The sequence below is a fragment of the Lynx canadensis genome, chromosome A3 (assembly GCF_007474595.2).
Source record: "Lynx canadensis isolate LIC74 chromosome A3, mLynCan4.pri.v2, whole genome shotgun sequence".
In the NCBI taxonomy this organism is placed as follows: domain Eukaryota; kingdom Metazoa; phylum Chordata; class Mammalia; order Carnivora; family Felidae; genus Lynx; species Lynx canadensis.
The window spans coordinates 422561-442832 of record NC_044305.1 but is presented as its reverse complement, the minus strand read 5'-3'; the positions used below and the strand labels follow the sequence as shown (position 1 = coordinate 442832).

General features: G+C 56.5%; 1 protein-coding gene across 1 annotated transcript in view; it reads right to left on the bottom strand.

The window, feature by feature from the left end:
* The window catches only part of ZBTB46 (zinc finger and BTB domain containing 46), a 64351-nt gene that overhangs the window by 5473 nt on the left and 38606 nt on the right, over window positions 1–20272 (bottom strand). Inside the window, exons 3-4 of the mRNA XM_030309155.1 lie at window positions 19907–20191; window positions 808–983 (exon numbers count right to left, since the gene is read on the bottom strand). Of these exons, the coding sequence (XP_030165015.1) occupies window positions 808–983; window positions 19907–20191 (461 nt within the window). The remainder of the gene's footprint in view (window positions 1–807; window positions 984–19906; window positions 20192–20272) is intronic.

Genomic DNA, 20272 nt, shown 5'->3' with positions numbered 1-20272 from the left:
GCAGGTGACTCTCAACACCTCTGAGACTCCCAAACTCGTGACGTCGCCCCAGCGCCCTCTCCCTGCGCCCCCATGGCACACGCTGGGGGCTCTGGGCACCTGACAACCCAGGGCGGCCTGGATCTACAGTCTCACGATCTAATGGCTGCAAGCTCCAGGTGGCCCCACCCTCAGCCCTGAACTCCACCGTGTCCGAGGAAGACTGGACACTGCGGGGAACCTTGTGGTCCACCCCCCCACGGTTCATCACCCACAAGAGTCCCTTGCCCTGTGTCTTTTGGCGAATCTGCCTCCTGTTTCAAGATGACCTTCTCCTCTATCACTTCCTGCAAGCAAATCCATCCATTTGGCATCTGCTCCCTGGCAACTGCCAGCTAAGGGTGCGCACAAGACAGGTAACCAAACGTCTTACAGGCCACGGGGGGAGCAGAGGCTGGGTCTCACCACCACTCGGAGCCCAGGCACAGAGGAAGGGACCTCACAGGTGGGACCCACGGGGCCAGGGGAGGTCCTGGCAGGGGGAGGAAGCACTTGCCAAGGCCAGGCTGAGGGCTGGGGGCTGGGGGTGATGGGCCCTGCCCTCAGCACCCCGACCCTGGGTGGGGTTCAAGGTGGTGCCCCCCATCACTTGGGCACCCCACATCACCTTCCCGCACACCTCAGCCCCCCACAGTGTGCCCTGGCCAAACCCTTGCGGAACCAGGACCCCGCCCAGAACCCGGCCCAACACCCCCCCCCACCGGCCCCGCCCCGCCCCGCCCCAGATCCCGCCCCCGGACCCCGCCCAGGACCCGCGCGCGCACTCACCAGCGTGTGCCGCTTCATGTGCTCGCGCCGGGTGAACTTCTTGCCGCAGATCTCGCAGGGGTAGGGCCGCTCGCCCGTGTGGGAGCGCATGTGCCGCTTGAGGATGCACTGGTGCATGGCCGAGAAGCTGCAGTACGGGCACTTGAACTTCTTCCTGATCACCGTGAACTCGTTGACTGAAAGACAGCAGACCAGCCGGTCAGCGTGCAGCCCACCGGCCCCAGCAAGGCCCCGGCCCCCGCAGACTGCCCCCAAGCACGCCCGGCGCCCGGCCCCTGCCAAGGGCTCTTCCAGGAGGTCTGGTGTCAGAGGTGCTGGGAGGGCCGGGGCCAAAGGTCAGAGGCCACTGCTTCCCGCTCTTTTAAGAAAGAGACCTTCTCAGACACAGCCAGTATCTTACCCATCAGCATCCGGTACCCCCGGGGTGTCCACATGCAGAATCGTAACAAAGACACAGGTATAAAGACAGGAAGCCAGAGGACGGCCCCAGCCCGCAGTGCTGCTCACGGCCACAGGCGGACAGTGCCCAGCAGGCAGTCGGGCAGAGCCGCCCTGTCCAAACATCTGCAGGGCCGGTGGCATTGCATTTTGTGCCCGGAGGAAAGGAGCCTGCCTGAGCGGCTAGTGGACAGAACCAAGGGAGATGCCTGGGCCAGCCCCAAATGTGCCACAGCGGCCAGGGAGGGGGGGGTGCTCCTCCCGCCCACCCTTATTTTCCACACTTCAGAGAGTTGACGCCACTGGCCCACAGGGGTCACCCCTGTGGCCAGCTTGAGCACATGGCTGGGGCCACACTCCACGCCAGGATGTGGCCACACCCTCAGAATCATCTCGTTCCACATTCCAGGTGGCCTCTTGGTCAAGAGGGTCAAGGGGGTGGGGTCCCTGGTCCCAAAGTGGGGTCCTCAGTGTGCAGGGGCTCCGCTGGGCACGGGGCAGCTTATCCTGAGTGGTGCCCTTGGCGACGGGGACCACAGACACCACAGTGACCCCGTCTGGAACACACGTGAGCCTAAAGACGTCCTGAAGACAGATCTCACTGGGATTGCTGGGAGGCAGCCACATCTGGGATCTCATTTCCTGCCGTGAAAGGTGGACGCCTGTCTGGATGCAGCTTCCTGGGCCCTCGCATCGCCTTGCACGCTGGAGGGCACTTGCCCGACTGCACACCAGCACCAGCACCCAGAAGACAGGCCAAGGGGTAACAACGGTCAAGACCAAAGGTGGGCTGCTGGAATTGACCCCAGCAGGGGTGTGGACGCCGTCAGCTGGCAGTCTTCCTCCGCATCCTCAGACCCCTGCCAAATGGCCAGGTGTGGCAGGTGCTGACCCCACTCACAGCTGCCCCCGGAGGTGCCCAGGAGGCAGAGAAGAAAACCAGCACCCCAGAGTAACGTAGCCCAAGACAGCGGGACCCAGGAAAGCTAAGGCGGCTCAGACCCTGGGCCCCTCCTGCTGGAGGGGACCAGCCAGCCTGCCGGAAGCGTGGGCCACCCACCAGGCCGCCCAGAGGCAGGGACCCTCGCTGCCATCTCCGTGAGCCCTGCCCGTGGCCCCAACCCATTCTGCTGTTTCACACCTCAGCCCCGGTGTGTGCGCCACGGAAATGACGCTGGCTGAGCTGTGCAGAGCAGAAACCGCGGACTCACCGGCCCCTGGACTGGCCTGCTTCGAGCTGGGCCTCACTCCCACACCTCTGTTCCTAGGATATGACCACTTGGGTGTGGGGGAACGCTGCTTCTGTCTCTGCTCTTTTTTTTTTTTTTTTTTAAACATTTATCCATTTTTGAGAGTGAGAGAGACAGAGCATGAGCAGGGGAGGGGCAGAGAGAGAGGGAGACACGGAATCCCAAGCGGCTGCAGGCTCCGAGCTGTCAGCACAGAGCCCGACGCGGGGCTCGAACTCACGGACTGCGAGATCATGACCTGAGCTGAAGTTGGATGCTTAACCGACTGAGACACCCAGGCCCCCTGCTCTTTCTTTTTAAGTTGGCTCCATGCCCAATGTGGGGCTTGAACTCACGACCCCAAGATCAAGAGTTGGGTGCTCAGCCGACTGCACCAAGCAGGGGCCGCAAAGTAGCCTCTGCTCTTTTTTAAGTGTTGCTCTCAAGAACCCTTAAAAGGCATCTAAAAAATCAAGTGACCCGGTTTTCTGTATTTTCCAGTGAGACCATCCACCCACCACGTGCCTGAGAGCTGAGGACCCCGGGGCTTCTCGACACCCCTCGGAGAGCCGATCCCTACAGGGACACACTCCCAGGGAGACTTTACCCCCACTCAGGCCATCACGGCCCCCACACTAAGCCACGTGGACTTCATCACAGCTCACGGCCAACGCCACCCGCGGAGGCTTGCTGCCGGCTCGCCTCACGGTTTCTGTGCCCGTGGAAAGGGTGCCAAGCCCCCACCGTGCCTCTCAGAAATCTCAATCCTGTCCAAAGAAGTAAAGCATTTTCCTACACTTAGGAACTTTTAACATGCATTTGCTTGCGCACACGCACACGTGTGGGGGGGGGAGGCGGGAGCTGGGGGACAGAAGGGAAGGTGCAGCCGGGGGGAAGGGGTGACGCCAGAATGCTGCAGAGAACATGACAGCCAGCGGGAGACAGGGAAAAACCACCAGTAACCCATCCACAAGGTGGCCTCAGCTGACACCTGTCTTTGGAGTCCTTTTCTACGCATAAACATATTGTTTAAATCACAGAACTGGAATCGTCACGTACCGTCGTATAGAACTGCTTCAGACAGAAGCTGCGTACCGGCCCGGGTCAGCCCCAACTCACGGTGACCACCTTTCCATGCTATGCTTTCCAGTGGCAGTTTCACACACACTTGTTTGTCCGTGTGACTGATCCCATGAGGCCCCCGCGAGAGGTCCGCGCATCCAAACACCTGCCGAGGATGTGCTCTGAGGAGGAGCACGGGGACCAGCTCCCCCGGCCCCGGCCCCGGCCCCGCGACCAGGAGCCCCGAGGCCAAGCGGGCGTGACGGCGGTCACCACGACCGCTGGGCGAGCGGCCACGGGCTGGGGAAGAGAGCTGCAGGCGGGTTTCTGGGCTGGTGAGAGGGCAGCCTGCGGGCCCAGCGGCTTCTTCGGCTGAGAGGAGCCGCCCTTCCTAAGGGAGGGCCCGGAGGAAGGGGCTGCCAGGTGCCGCTGGGGGCTCTGGTCCCCAGGGCGGGGGCTCCGGCAACCCCCACGCAGGACCCGGACATGGGGACCGCCACGGGGAGCTCTGAGCTGTGGGGGACGTCTGTCTGGCCGTGCCAGTCGCACCGGCAGTCACTTATCTGCCTCTGCTGGCCCGGCCGCCCCGTCAGTCAGCGGACTCTGGGAGGGAAAGGGAGACGAAGTGAACTTTTACGTTATTTTATTTAAAACCACCTTTTTTTTGAGAACGTGTTTAGTCATAGCTTCTATAAACACGACAGTTAAAATGCTGAATTACATATTCCAGCCTTCTGTATTTAACAACTCAGACGAACATGTGAAAAAAATTTCTCTGTGCGGAAGTGCATTTTTCCCTAGAAAAACAATTTAGCTCACACAGGCACAGGAGTGAGTAAGGCTCCCTTCAGGGCCCCTCCCCGGGAACGCAGCCCCCGTGCGGCTACGGGACGCTTGAAACGTCCTCTGAAGTCACCCTGTCCCAGCACATTTTGGTGTTTTCTTAGTTTCCTGTCTCGGCCAGAACACAACACCACAAACTGGGCAGCTTTTTTAATTTATTTATTTATTTATTTATTTTTATTTTTTTTTTTATTAAAAAAATTTTTTTCAACGTTTATTTATTTTTGGGACAGAGAGAGACAGAGCATGAACGGGGGGAGGGGCAGAGAGAGAGGGAGACACAGAATCGGAAACAGGCTCCAGGCTCCGAGCCATCAGCCCAGAGCCCGATGCGGGGCTCGAACTCCCGGACCGCGAGATCGTGACCTGGCTGAAGTCGGACGCTTAACCGACTGCACCACCCAGGCGCCCCCAAACTGGGCAGCTTTAAAGCAACAGAAATCTACCGTCGCCCGGCGTGGAAGTCAGAGTCTGAGGTCCAGGAGGGGCAGGGCCGCTGCCTGTGGGGGCTCCAGGCGGTCCAGGCGTCCTGGGCCTGAGGTCACGTCCTCCCCTTCTCTGTCTCCCTCACGTGGCTCCTTCTCTGTGGGTCTCCTCCATGTCTCTTCTAAGGACACTTGTCACTGGACTTAGCTCCAACGTGGATATTCCAAGATGACCTCATTTAATTACCTCTGCAAAACCCTTTTTCCCAAACAGGGTCACACTCAGAGGTTCCGGGTTTTAGGACATGGACACAGCTTATGCGTGGGCGGGGGCACCATTCAAGCCACTCATTTAGTGGCCAGCACCATAAGCAGGGAGGGAAATGTTCATTGGCTGTCGTGACCGAAATAACTTACTCTTGGAAAGAACCTAACACCTCTAGGACCTGTGATTTACAGTCTGTGTATCTTAGAAAAACTCTCAGCGTCACACAGCGTCCTTCTCATAGACACTAATAAAGCCCTAAGAGGCCAATGATGAAAGACCAACTGAAACAGACGAAACAGCACAGATACCATTAAATTGGAACAGACGCTCTGCCCATCTGTCCCCAAAACTGAACCCCCTGGCCTGGGACCAAGCATGCCAGCAAGATAGCAAAGCTTCAGTGGTCAAGGAGCAGGGCTTCAGAAGCTGGCACCAGCTTGACCAGAATAAATTCGGCGACATTCGACTATGATTTTACAGAAGTGTATCTACGAGGACACTGGTCAGCAAGCACCGCTGCCCCCCTGCCCCCCGTCCTGGACCTCCCCGGCTCCGTGCGGGGCCGCAGGAGAATCGGATCTGTCACAAGGATCCACCATTCAAGCGAACGTTCCACGACTATTTCGTGGTATCATCAGAGACTCCAAGGAACCGCCAGTACGACGAATGGAGTTGGCAGGTTGCAGACAGGTGCACAGGGCAAGTTTCTCCAGAAGAGCACGCGAGTCTACCCATATCGCCGTCTGGATTTTTTAGCCTACCTCTGATGACAGTTTCCAAGAGACTCCACTTCATGTGAACCCCACTTTGCGTTCCTGTTTACAAATTTATTGGGCTATCGATTATTTTGTGTTAGAATAGAGTGAAGCCATGCTATGTCCAAATTATCTTTGGAAGCTTCCTAACCTTACATGAAACGCTCGTACCTGAACTGTACGGCTCAGTGAATCTTTACCGATGTTCGCACCCACGTGACCACCATGCACGTCAGGACTCTGCACGTCCGCAGCACCCTGAAGGTGCCCCTGGTCCCCCCTAGTCAATGTCCCCCCATAGGCAATGACCGTTCTGCCCTCCATCACCATACGTTTGCTTCAGGGTGGGATCGCACACTCAGGCCCGGCGTCATTCCCGTAACGTAGTCTGCAACGGTCACCACATCGCTGCCTGGAGCAGGGCTCTGTTCTTGTTTGTTGCTGCGTAGTATTCCATGGTATGACCACATGACCACGCACCCATCTTACAGCTGAAGGATATCCGACCTGACGGACAGTGGTGCTCAGACGGCTCCCATACATGCCTCCCGCTGAACAGGGCTCTCACTTCCGTTGGATATAAACCTAAGACAGGAATGCCTGGGCCACAGGGTACTTGGACGTTCCATCTTGGTAGATACCAAGAGGTGTTTCACGTGGCTGTGCCAATTTATGTTCCCTCCAGCCACACATGAGTATCCCAGCTGCCGCATCTTCCCAGAGACCAGGCATCGCCGATCTGTCGGTCTCTGCGCTCCTGCCCCTGGTGGCCCAGGCGCCACACATCTCCCATCCACTGGAGACACTGAGCCCACCGGTGAAGTGCTTGTTCAAGTCTTCTCATGGATTTGCTAAGTTGCCTCTTTCTTAGATTTTTAAAGTTTCATGTATTCTGAATGGGACTCTTTTGTCAGATATATTTATGGCAAACATTTCCTCTACTCTGTGACTGGCCTTTTACTCCCTTTAAGATACTGTTAGTGGACAAATTAATAAACTTAATGAAGTCCATTTTTTCAGACTTTTATTATTAGTGATTGTTATGAACTGCTTAAGAAATTACCACCATGATCAGAAGCTATTCTCTCCTAGGGCTTCTTCTAGGAAACCTGTTACTTTTTATAATCAGGCTTATGATCCATCCCAAATTAACTTTTGTGCTTGGCCTGAGGCAGAAATCAGGATCCATTTTCCTCCTCGACATCCGGTCCCCTGAGAACCACGCACGACATCCGATTCACTGAGAGCCACGCGCGATGTGCTCGCTTTGGCAGCACATATACTGAGAGCCACGCACGACATCCGGGCCCCTGAGAACCACAGACTGGAAAGAACGGCGGAGGCGCCCCCACCCATGTCAGGGTCTGAGCCAGACTCCGCTCCGCGGTCGGCTTGTCCGTGGATCACTGCAGCTCTGTGATCCTCGCGTCCACGAGCTCTCCCTCTGCAAGAGGCAGCCTCCACTGTGTCCACACTCCTTCTCTCCTGGACTCTGGTGCGTGCACATCTGGGGTCCTGGGGTAGCCCCTCTGGGGTTGGCCGATTCCAGGAGATAATAAATAGCTTTCCTCCAACTAAGCCTTTCACGTGCGAGCCAACTCTCCCACTGCTTCACCCAGCACCACACAACCAGCCCCCGCGAGCCACTAAAGTCAGTCAAACTGGCCATCCTGAGCCTGCCGGCTCTCTCCCACATTTGGTCCCATTGGTCCCGAGGAGGCCACAGTCAGGGCTCCTTCCCCGGCTGACCTGGTACATCCGGGTCTGATAGAGTGTTTTCTAAGGAATTTGAGCGTTCCCCCCCAACTTGTCAAATGTGTTGGCATAAAACTGTTCACAGTATTTTATTATTGTCTAATGTCCATAGGATCTTAGTGGTGATCTTTTAAATTTTTTTTCAACGTTTATTTATTTTTGGGACAGAGAGAGACAGAGCATGAACGGGGGAGGGGCAGAGAGAGAGGGAGACACAGAACCGGAAACAGGCTCCAGGCTCTGAGCCATCAGCCCAGAGCCCGACGCGGGGCTCGAACTCACGGACCGCGAGATCGTGACCTGGCTGAAGTCGGACGCTTAACCGACTGCGCCACCCAGGCGCCCCGGTGGTGATCTTTTCAACACCTTTTATTTACAATTAGCACTGCCTTCTATTTGTGCTGATCACTTTTGATAGGAGTTCATTAGCTTTATTGATCTTTTCAACACACCGATGTTCCGTTTTGTTCACTTTCCTACTGAATGTCGGATTTCTAGTTCATTGGGTTTAATTTGCTATTCTTTTTCTCATTTCTTGACCCCAAATTAGCCTAAGTGCAGCTACAGGCATGAGGTCCCCTCATGCATCGTGTCAGTCCTGATGGCTTCTATTTTCATTATCACCTGGTGGAAGATAGTTTATAATTTCCGTTGTGACCTATTCTTGGACTTGGGGATTATTTAGAAGTATGTTGTTTGATTTCCAAACATTTAGGGGATATTCCAGTACCTTTTTGCTGTTATTTATTTATTTGTTAATTTAATTTCACTGAGGTCAGAGAACACGCTACGATTCCAGTCCTTTAGTTCCGAGACCTGCACTATAGCCACACTTACCCTTCAACTCTGTTCATGCCTCAGGTGCACTGGGAGGAGTCTGCACCTGTTGCGTGTGAATTCAGACTGGTTACTTGTGCTGTTACAAGTGGCACATCCCCGGACTGGGATGGGAGACACCTAACCCGGCAGCAAGTTGAATCCAGCGATAGACCAGATGGATTTACTACAGAAATTCACGGTTCGTGTAACATCTGAAAGCTGTTCAGATCTCTGTCCTCCCTCACATTTGTCTGCTGTCCTGTCAATCACTGAGAAGACGTGCCAAAAATCCCTGACTCTAACGTGGACTCGTCTTACTCCTTTGACGGCATTCAACTTTTACTTCCTATATTTTTTATTTTGAGAGGGAGAGAGACAGGGACAGAGACAGAGAGACAGAGAGAGAGAGAGTGGTAGGGAGGGCAGAGGGGGCGAGAGAGAGAATCCCAAGCAGGCTCCACCTCAGGGCAAAGCCCGACGTGGGGCTCGATCTCATGACCCTGAGATCATGACCTGAGCCGAAATCAAGAGTCAACCGCCCAACAGACTGAGCCACCCGGGCACCCCTACTTCCTATACTTTAATACTAAATACGTGCACTTAGGGTTGTCACATTTCCCACAGAATTGGCTCTTCCATCATTCTGTAATGTCTCTTGAGTAAGATTTCTTCAGTTTACTTTGACATCAAGATTAAAGACTTCCTTTAGGGGTTTCCTTGGTTTATCTTATTTATCGCTTTGCTTTAATGCTTTTTGTGTTCTTATCTATGACTTATGTCACCTACGAACGGTAAACTTTTTTAAAGCAGATTTTTTCATCTTGTTATTGGAGTCTTTAGTCTATGGGTCATGACAGGCACAGCGGGGTGAAATCTATCTTAGTTTGTGTGGTTATTTGTGTGGTTTTTCTGTCCTTTATGTGTCTTGTTCCTCTATGCCTCCTTGCCTGCCTTATTTCAAATGATTCAAGTTTTATTCCACTTTTTTCTCTTCATCAGCCTTTAACTGTACTTTACCACTTTTGCCATTATTTACATGACTTCAAGAAGAATCCAAGAACCACTCAAGCTCATGTATCCCGGACCCTTTGTGCTGTTAATGTCATGCATTAGACTCCAATTCCTGTTTAAAACCCTGGAAGAAACTATAAATGTTGTTTTAAACAACCGAGATGCGTTTGCAGCACTCACGTGGTCAATTCTGTGGGTCGCCTGCCAAGGGCCACCCTCCAGCCAGCGTGGGGTCAGCCGGCAGTGAACTCTCGGGTCGGTTTGTTTGTTTGGACAACAACGTCTTCACGCAGCCCCGATCGGTGAAGGGCGTCTCTGTGGGCACATCAGAGGGCAGGCTCCCCGCGGTACTGGTAGGTGTCGCTGTGCCAAAGAGTCGACATCAGTTGTTGCTCCCCTGAAAAGGGAGACTTTTCTTCACCGGCTGCTTTTTTTTTTTTTTAATTTTTTTCTTAACATTTATTTATTATTGAGAGACAGAGAGACACTGAGCATGAGCAGGGAAAGGGCAGAGACAGGGGGAGACACAGAATCCAAAGCAGGCTCCAGGCTCTGAGCTGTCAGCACAGAGCCCAATGCGGGGCTCGAACTCACAAGCTGCGAGATCATGACCTGAGCTGAAGTCGGACGCTCAACCAACCGAGCCACCCAGGCGCCCCATCCGGCTGCTTTAAGATGTTTCTTTTTGTTGCTGGTTTCCAGGAGTTTGACCATAATGTGCCCAGATGTTGTTTCCTGTTGCTTTATTCTGGAATTCATTCTGCTCTGGGGTTCCTGAGCTTCTGAAATCTGTAGGTTGACGTCTTTCATCAGCTTTGGGAAACTGAACTTCTGTCCCACTTCCTCCTATCTCCTTCTGGAATTCTAGTTACTCATGCATTCAGCATTTTCACTGTGTTTCCTGTGCCTCTTTGCTTTTATTCCATTCTTGGGTTTTTTCCCCATGAGCTTCCTAGTTCACTAATCCTACCTTACGCTGTATGCAGACTGCTATTAAACTATGTAGTGAATACCGAATTTCAGATATTATACTTTCATTTCCAGAATGTTCCTTGAATATGTCAGTAGTGGGTCTTCATGTCCCTGCCAGGTGAATGTGGTGTGTGCCCGCCTTCCCTGGAGGGATTCGGTCATGTGGCTCTGTCACTTAGCACGTGCTGTCACCTCTTCCTAGACACCAGGCATGGCTGATGAGACAGCGGGGACACTACCCGTGGGGTCACTCTTTTAAAGACAGTTAAGGTTTTATTGCATGTTGTTATGACTTCTGTTGAGCAGATAGATTCGGGACGATCACCCTCCCCTGTGGAGCTTTGCCTTAGGTCTTGTTGGGGCTAAATTTGGTCTCATTTGGTTTTGGTCTTACTCTGAGGGAGTGACTCTCACGTTCAAAGTGTGGCCCCTCCAGGGTCTCTGCTGAAAGCCCAGGGTGTCTCCTTGCCTCCCTCCCTGGGCCTGAACTGCCCTACCCCCCCCCCCCCCGTGTCCCAGAGCCACACAACCATGGAGATCTCTGCTCTGTGCATGGCTCACGAGTTTAAAGGGCTCGTGTGCAGAACTGGGGAATCCTCCTCTGTGGGTTCTTGCTTTTTGAGATTTGCTCCTCCAGTCCCAGCCACTCTGGGTGCCCCGAAGGACACCCTCCATGTTCTTGCATAGCAAGCACACTGCTGCTCTGTGCTTGGCCTGCTTCCTGTCCCCCCGTTTGGGAAATCCACCAGCAAAACCTCAAGGTGAAAACATAGCTCGTCCTGTGTGCTCTTCCTCTCTCTAGGAGCACAGCCCCATATGCGCCACCTGAGCTGGCCAGTCTCCAGGGTGTGTGTGTGTGTGTGTGTGTGTGTGTGTGTGTGTGTTTGCCGGATTTTCAAATGGTTTTTGCCTGGAGAGTAAGCCCAATACAAGCCAGTCATGGCCAAAACTACAAGATCAGAGAGTTTTCCTTAAAATAAAGCAATGCCTTTTCCCCAGCGCTGGAGTTATACACACAAGTGCAAAACCAGCAATAATCAAGACCAGATTATATATTGTGTCTGGATTTTGGGGTCTTTTTGATTTTTTAGGTAAACTCTATACCCAATGTGGGACTCGAACTCACAACCCCAAGATCAAGTGTCACCCGCTCAGCGACTCGGCCAGCTAGGCGCCCCTGGATGATATATTTTAAATGCAATCTAAATTAGTAATTTAATATCCCCAAGTGAGTAGAAGACTTCAATTCTGTACACGCACGCACACGTGCGCCCCTGCGACATGGGACTGACAGCCACGTCTGTGGCATCTCTCATTCCCAGCACGTGAACACGGCAAATACACCAAGAGGCCCGAAGCGAATACAGATGTGGAGCGGGTTATGTGGCAGTAAATATACCTAAACAAGAGGCAACTTTTTATTACTGAAATTCCGTGCTCAAGAGACATTGATGTTACATATTGGTAAGTTTTTAAAAAACTCTTTGACGGGGCGCCTGGGTGGCGCAGTCGGTTAAGCGTCCGACTTCAGCCAGGTCACGATCTCGCGGTCCGTGAGTTCGAGCCCCGCGTCAGGCTCTGGGCTGATGGCTCAGAGCCTGGAGCCTGCTTCCGATTCTGTGTCTCCCTCTCTCTCTGCCCCTCCCCCGTTCATGCGCTGTCTCTCTCTGTCCCAAAAATAAATAAACGTTAAAAAAAAAAAATTTAAAAAACTCTTTGAGATCAATCCACGAGCCACAATGTTTCAATGAGAAATTCAACAAAATACGAGCAATGGATATCTAAATGCACCTGCTGAAAATTCCACATTAGATGGCTGTACAGTTTTAAGGGAAATAATGGTAAATATAAGAACCCAATCAGACAGCTATCTATTCTAAAGATGTTTCTTGCGCCTCTTATCCCTGGACCATCGACCACAAACCCATTTCTTTCTTTTTACAAACCTATTTCTCTTAGGCACCATCCAAGAGGATCGTACCTGTCTGAAATGTTTTAAAATTTTTAAGTCATCTCCACACCCAGCGTGGGGCTCAAACTCACAGTCCCGACATCAAGACTTATGTGCTCCACCGACCGAGCCAGCCCGTAACGGGGGCCACGACCGTTTTAAAATTTTAACCACAGCCTTTCAGCACAACAGCACAGACAGACAGTCCCCAGTGCAGATGTCCACACTCCGTCCACCCCGGGGAAAAGTCCTCAAGTGAGCACATGAGAGGAAAAGCAGCCACCGGGTCCCTGTGTCCCCACCTGGTGAACTCAGAACCCAGACGTCCACACAGGCTCTTTCTGCCAGTGTCCGCGTTTAGGCCAGGCCAGCCACGGCGCTGGGTCGGGGTCGGGGCCGGGGCCGGGCCCGGGAGGGCGGGGGCCGCCCGGCAGAGCGACGGGGAAGCACCTCCCTCTCAGAAGCCACGCCACCTCTGCCTCCGCTTACCCCACAGCCCGCACTGGGGCCGCCCGCTCCCTTCCTAGGAAAGCACCCGCTGCCCTGCCGGCCAGAGTGAGCCTCCGGGTCCCGGGCAGCCCGCCACATCCCCAGCCACCCGCTCCGTGCCAGTGAGCAGAGGTGGAACCCAACACGTCCAACAGAGGCGGACAAGCAAACACAAGGCGTCCTTCCTGAAAGGAAGCGGTTTCGGTAATTCTCCTCCACACCTGGAGAGAGACGTCGTGAGACATTCACATCAAGAGCATCGTGCGGAGGCCCTGTCCTCGGGTTTCTCCAGACGGCAACGGGGTCAGAGCGATCAGGTTCCTCGCTACAGGGACGGTGGCATACTTCTCTGCCCCCGCAGACGGCCAACCCTACAACATCCGGGTGAACCCCAGCCCCGTGGCCCAGAGGAGCCCCGCCCACCTGCCCACCAGCAGGGCACTGGAAGGCCTTCCGCACCTGGCTGCCGTGTAGTAACAGCTTTGTTCTCATTTATTTTTTATTTATTTCGAGAGAAATAGCCAGTGGGGGAGGGGCAGAGAGGGAGGGGGAGGGGGAGAGGGAGGGGGAGGGGGGAGGGGGGGGAGAGAGAGAGAGAGAGAGAGAGAGAGAGAGAGAGAAAATCCCACGCAGGCTGCAGGCTGTCACAGCAGAGCCCGAAGCAGGGCTCGAACCCACGAACCAGGAGATGATGATCTGGGCCAAAATCAAGAGTCGGACGCTCAACCGACTGAGCCACCCAGGCACCCCAAGAAGCGACAGCTTCAAAGGCTCACACGGATGCCTCGTGCAGCCTCCACAGCTGTCCCCGTCCTGTGTGGTTCTGCCGTCACCCAGTGGCCACCAAACCCGAATGCCAGGCCTGGCTGAGGCAGAGGCGGGCGGGAGCGTCTGCTCCAGAGCAAAGGTGAGGCCTGGTGAGGCCTCTCCAGCCTCGAGGCTGTCAGCAGAGCCCTCTGTTTCCACGGGCGCCTCCCTCACGGCTTCTTTGCTGACCTCACGGTCAGGCTGTCGGAGCTCTGGGCGCCCGTCAGGTTGCGGGGTGGGGGGGGGGAGTGCTGGCCATACGGCATGCTGGAAGAAGGCCCCAGACATCCTGGGGGGCCCCTGGCCCCCACAGACCCTCCCAAGGGCCAGCGGGGGCCAGCTCCAGGGCAGGCCTCCTGTGGAGCCCAGGGCTCCAGCTAACAAGGGGCATCGATCCAGAACAAGACACAGACAAGTTACAGGCGGTCGGGACGTGACGATGCCACCTCTTATCAGGTCCCTGCCATGGTCCCTGCCCTGTCACCATGAGGACAAGCTGTCCCACACCTGGGAAGGGAGGCTACAACTGATTCTCGGTGAACACTCAGGGAAGATCCATGCACAGAACACGATCTATCTCCCACCAAAACCGTCCTGTTGGAAAAGACCGCATAGGAAATCAATTAATTTCAGAATCCAGAATATGTGAGTAAGCTCTTCTTAAAGACTTATTTTCCTTCAGGGAGACAAGCAACCCTGCCAGACCTTTCTTTTATAAACAACCCCTCGGACCCAAGGAACAGGAAGGAGAGCTCACTCTCCGTGACGTTCCTGAGGACCCAGGGTCCATGACGGTCACAAACGCGCGGCCACCAGCACAGCCATTCTCAACCCGCAGCTGACGAATCAAATGTCTTCGCATCGGGGGAAATTCCTTAGAGAAATCTCTTGACTTAAATATAAAAACGTACGTTCAGGGGCACCGGGGTGGCTCAGTCGGTTAACCATCCCAACTCCTGATTTCAGCTTGGGTCATGATCTCACGGTTCCTGAGTTCAAGCCCCACGTCCTGTTTGGTATTCTGTCTCCTTCTCTCTCTGCCCCTCCCCCGCCTGCTCTCTGTATCTTTCTCAAATTAAATAGAAATCAACTTTAAAAAATGCACTTTTATTTAAATTTACTTAAGTACATGTCTACGTTACACGCACATGGAAAACGAGAAGTACAGCAGAGGGAACACAGTTGCTGGCACCTGCCGACAGACGGCAGGCGCCCTGCGGGGAGCGGGCGCAGAGGCGTGCGATCAGGGTGCCGAAAACAACGCAACAGCGTGTCAACCGTGCCTCGGTAAAACGTACGGACACACACACGTGACCGACTTAACCTTATGTCAGGCTGTGAGAGCGTAACGGTAACTACCGCCGAAGCCCGTAACTTTGTCAACCTAAAGTGAGGTTCCTCTCACCGGGCCGAGCTGAGCACCAGAGACGTCTATCTGGTACAGCAGCTTCTGCTACGGACGCTCATCGTGAGCCTGGTACGACCACAGACATGCCGGGGACGCACCCGAGCCTGCTGGACGGCGGCTGATCCGGGACGCTCGGGACGTGGCGGCCGCTCTCACGTCTTACCTGGGCTTGGGGGGCGGTGCTGTCCTGGGCTGGGTCTGGCCATTCACCAGAGCAGGCATCCCGGGCTCTGAGCGGAGGGTGGAGGGGCCAGAGGGAGGGGCCTCTGCTCTGCGATGAGCATCCCCCCAAGAGTGACTGGGGCTGGTGCCAGGCCCTGGGAACACAGGAAACGAGTCTCACCCACGTGGATGGACACCTGCTGGTGGCTTGTTTTGGAGAGTTCCGGGAGCGCTGTCCTTGATCCTGATGCCGCGAGCAGAGCACTGCTATGCACGAAGCCTGGGTCTCGCCGGGGGCCGGTGTTTGGGTATTTTTATCAGCTCACCACCCCCAAACAGCCGGGGTCTCCGCGTGCGACTTGTCTGCGTTCCGGGTCTCTCTCCCAGAAGCAAAATGATTACAACAGAGGGTTCTAGCACAGAAAGTGAGGACACGTGGTGCAAACACAAGCACACGCGCACCTGTGGCCTTGAGAAACGATCTTCTGCGAAGTACTTCAAGGTGTGTCGAGCAGGGTGTTTCTCTAGAAGTGCGGTGACATCATCCAGTGCCTCTTTGCAAGAAGTCGCTTACAATTCCAGGGTCAATCCAGAATCAAGAAAAGGTCCTCGATTCATTTTTTTATGCATGATAGGAAATAATCTTTAGCCACAGTCAGAACAGAAAACGGTTCCGCTGTTCCCCACAAAGTGCTCCTGGACGTCGGGGCCGGCCTGGGTCAGGCAGGGACGGGCACAGCCCGGCGGCTCCGGGGCCCACGCAGAAGCCCCCGCCCGCGGCCACGCCACGTTCTTTTGAGGCTTCCCTCCCCGTGAAGAGCTGGAGGGAACGCGGCATGCGTTGCGCCCAGACGCGACAGCGCCCGCCCGTAAGCACCGGGGGAAACCCTCAGCTCGTCCCTCACACGTGGTATCTACCGACTGAACACCAACAACAGCAGGGCCTTCTCAGCTGCTGGGGGGACGTGGCGGCTTTACAAGGCGCCTACCCTCCTGGACCGCGGCGGGCCGCTCCAGCAGCTCGGTCCCGTGGCAGTTTTCAAGGCCCAGGAAGGCGACGCCCGCGTCAAGGTCCCTGTCAGACCAGCGCACGCTCACAAACCCCGCGGGGCCGAGTCTGGGGCCACGGCCCATGCTTCTCAGTCTCTACTCAGCGAAGCAGGACCGTGAGCAGGTGCGGTGCTGGCCTACCCCTGGAACTCGGGAAGAGCAGAAGAACCAAGTTACGCCAAATCAACACGAGCAGGTCCTTTAATCAGTTGGACCGTTGATCTAGAAATGAAACTGTTCCAAAACCCTAACAGCCAAGCCAATGCGATTAGACCCGTTCAACCTCCCCTAGAAGGTTCCGGACCGCCCAGGGGGAACCGTGAATGCTGGCTGCTGGTTACCACTGGTGCCCTGCCTGCACGTGTGACAGGCCCCTTGATTTACGCACCTGCAACTGTTTCCCTTTCTTTCGCCGAACCGCCACGGCCGGGCCTTGTGCCCTAGCACGTCCCGACCCCGGAAGGCCCGGCGAGCAGGGGCAGGACCCCACCCCGCACAGCCGCTCGAGCCTCGCACCACACCGTCCTCTCGCTTCTCCGACTACGAGCCCACGTCCGCTGGGACGTGGGCCCATTTGGGGCGCCCCAGAAATCATGTAACAACATGTGCATCGTCAACAACCCGCCCAGGGAGGCTGGAGCTACCGCGGCCTGGCCTCCTGGCACTGCCCGCCTCTCACGCCAGACCAGGCTCTGGGGACGCCTCACGCCGCAGCCCCGGCCCCTGCCCTTCTGAGCCACCCGAGGAGGAAACAGAGGCCCCTGCGCCCGCCTGAGCTGAGGGGTGGCCCCTGGGCTGGTGGAGCCCGGGCGTTTCACCCCAGAGCTTTGCTATCAGCACGCCTCCTCGGAGGTGCCGTCGAAGGCCCGGGCACACGCACCGCTTGCCCACCGGGCTGGAGACGTCAGCTGCCGGCTGGTGCCTGGGGCTCCGGGAACACGTCTCCAGGCTGAGCCGGCGCTGGGGCGTGAGGAGGGAGGCGCGGGGCCAAGTCGCCGGAGCCAGGCCCCGCTAGGCCGCGTTCCGCCGAACAGAACACTCGCTCCCGCCCATGAGGACGCATCTAGGAAGCAGCAGTGGTCGTGGAGGGTGACCGGCATGGGGTTCTGAGCCTGACCCCTGGCCTCGGGCGCCCGAAGAGACCGTGCCAGTCAACTGGGCACCGCTGAGCAGACAGCACAGAGGAGTCGCTTTGGCCCCTTCTTGGGGCGGGAAACGTGTAGCAGTGGCCCAGGCCACGCGCCAACACTGACACGCTCGCGGGGACAAACACCTGGAGAGCGGGTGCTGGACAGGGTGCCACAAACCCTCCTAACCCCGGACGGCAGCTCGGCCTCCGTCCGTACGATTCCTCGAAGCCACCTGCCAGGGACAGGGCGGTGGGGGGCGGGGCAGGGGCCGGCGGCCAACCGCGACGTTCTGGGAAACAGGGTTTTTACCTGGGTATTTTCATTCCTCGATGCCACAAATACCCGGTCGCAGACTTTACTTGGGATGTCAGAAAACAACGTTTTAAAATAACCCATGTTTGCACCCTGTTCTCTGGCCCCTCTGCCTCTGGTAGGTTCGTACGAGAAAAATGGGGAATTTAGAATAGGAAAAGCAAGATTAAAACATAACAGAAATAACAGAACAGCAAAACCCACTGAGAGACTTCGCCTGGAACTTGTCACAGACGTACTAAAAATAAACGGTAGAGGGTCCCACTGCCGGGCTCTCCGCTCCCTCCAACGTGTGACGCCTCTGACAGTCACACGCGCGCCCAGCATCGCGACGCATTAACACAGTGTGCGGTGACCACCCGGGACGAGGCAGGTCTGAGGAGAAACGTCCACCCGCGAGATGGGAGGGCTGCCGCGGGAGGGTCCGGGCCCACACGGGACCCCCAGGAGCGGGGGGCCAGCCCCCCCCCGGCGCGAGGCCCACTGCCTGGCCCAGGGTGGCTCCCGGCACAGATGCACCAAAGGCCTTTTGGACAAGGCCACGCTGGAGGCAAAGCCTGGCAGACAGGGTGACCGTGAAAAGCACCGACGACCGTCCCTTGTTCCAAAGTCACCCTCGGCGGCACCGGTCGGGCTGCCCACGGTCTGTGACGCACGGTGCGCACGCGTGCGTGAGGAGCGTGTGAGGGGTACAGAACGAGCGTGCCCCCACCTCCCCACACAGCCACCCATTCCCCGGAGCATCCCCCTGCTCTCCTTCCACGAGATCCACAAAACCTGTCCCGCTGACCCCCAGCCAGGCGCCCCCAGCACCCGTCAAGTGTCCTGGGATCGTCCGGCCCCGGAGCCTCTGCCCGCAGCACAAGGTCTGACGCGAGACGGGGCAGGACCGACGTGTGGGAGCACGTCAGCCACTCTCTGCTCACACATCTGAGGGTCCACAGACACTACTGCGTTTTAAAGGCACAACGACCGTGTGACGTGGTTCTCAGCTGGGGAAATGAGCCTCAACATGCCTGTCGGAGCGTGCCGAAAGCCAGGCGGCCCGTCAGCGAGGTACTCGGCTTTGGGTCTGACTTCACAGCCAAGTCCCGTGAACCGACCGCGGCATCCCGGCTGCTCAGAATATGGCAACGGCTCCTTAAGTCAGGGAAATAAAGTGAACAGAAACGTCGTTCCCACTTTCAGTCTTTATTAGCCATAGCGATTTTCATCACTCCAACACAAAATCTTAGGAAATTTCAGCGCTCACGAAAACAGAGTTGTAAAAATACTGTTTTTTTACATTGAACATGAAAACAGGTTGCCCTTCCCAAACCCCGAACACAGACGATGGACCTACTGCCTGCGGTGGCGCTCGGGAGACCGCTGCGTCCACACGGGCCGTCTCTCGTGCCCCGCACGCTCGCACCGCAGGGCCCTGCACCCCTGCTACACTCGGCGCCTCCCGCTGTGGGGGGAGCCCCCCCCGGGCCTTGTCCCCTCCGGCGCCCACGGGGGGCACTAACCACACACTGTGCGCTAATCCCAGGACGGCCAGAGACAGTGTGGCTGCCTCCTCCAGGGCACTGGGTGGCCGCCACGGTCCCCGAGCGCCCCCAGAACGGATCTTCGGAGCGTGTGTGGCTCGTGGCCGGTTACACGTAAAAGCCAAATGCCCTCGAGTCTGGTTGGGAGAAGGACGTCCCGGGGGCCCACGGCTCTGCTGCCCCTTTAGCTGCTTCTCAGGCTGGTCTGTCATTTGCTTCGGGACAACTGGAGTTCGGCCGGAGACATTTACGGAGTGGGCACCCTAGGCCTTTAAACGCTCACGTGTGACCACGTGTGACCAGCATCATCTAGCGGAGACAAAGCAAGGATATGCGCACATCTCTCCCCTGCGGACGACAGGCACGCCGAGGTGGGACCAGGGCCAGCAGAGGGAGCCCGAGTCTGTCCCTTCGCACGAAGGCCCCCTGCGGGTCCCACCTCGCAGACCGCGGGCTCGGGGCGCCCAGGGCACACTTGTAAGCCTGATGTGGGTTTTGGCTCAGATGCCAGCAGCTCAGTGATTTCGGCCTGAAGCCTTCGAGCAAGTACTTGCTGTTGCCCTGACAACCGCCCATCAACCACCTTCTCCACCACGTGACGCCAGGCCAGAGCGGTCACCCCACCCCCACCCCGCGCGGTGCGCACCCCTCCCGCACCACCTCTGCGCTCGGCCACGCACTTACGGGACAGAGAGTGGGTGCCCTTGGGCAGGTACTCCAGCAGCAGGGAGCTGTCGTCCCCGAGCACGTCCGCCTTGAGGGACAGCAGGCTGTTCTTACTCATGAGTGCCGCCCGCAGGTTGGCCACCGCGGCGGCCTGCTGCAGTGCCTCGTCCTTCTCGGGGGTGAGGGGCGGGCCCAGGTAGCTGGCCTCTCCTCCCAGGAGACCCTCGTCCACGTGGCCGTACAGCTCAGCCCTCTCCCCGCGGCTGTCAGAGCTGCTGGCTTCGGCGACAGTCAGGTCCGCGCCTGGGGGAGCAAACACACAGAGGACACACAGGTCATTTAAGACTCTCCAATCGGAAACAGGCACGTTTAGGAGAAGCCAGG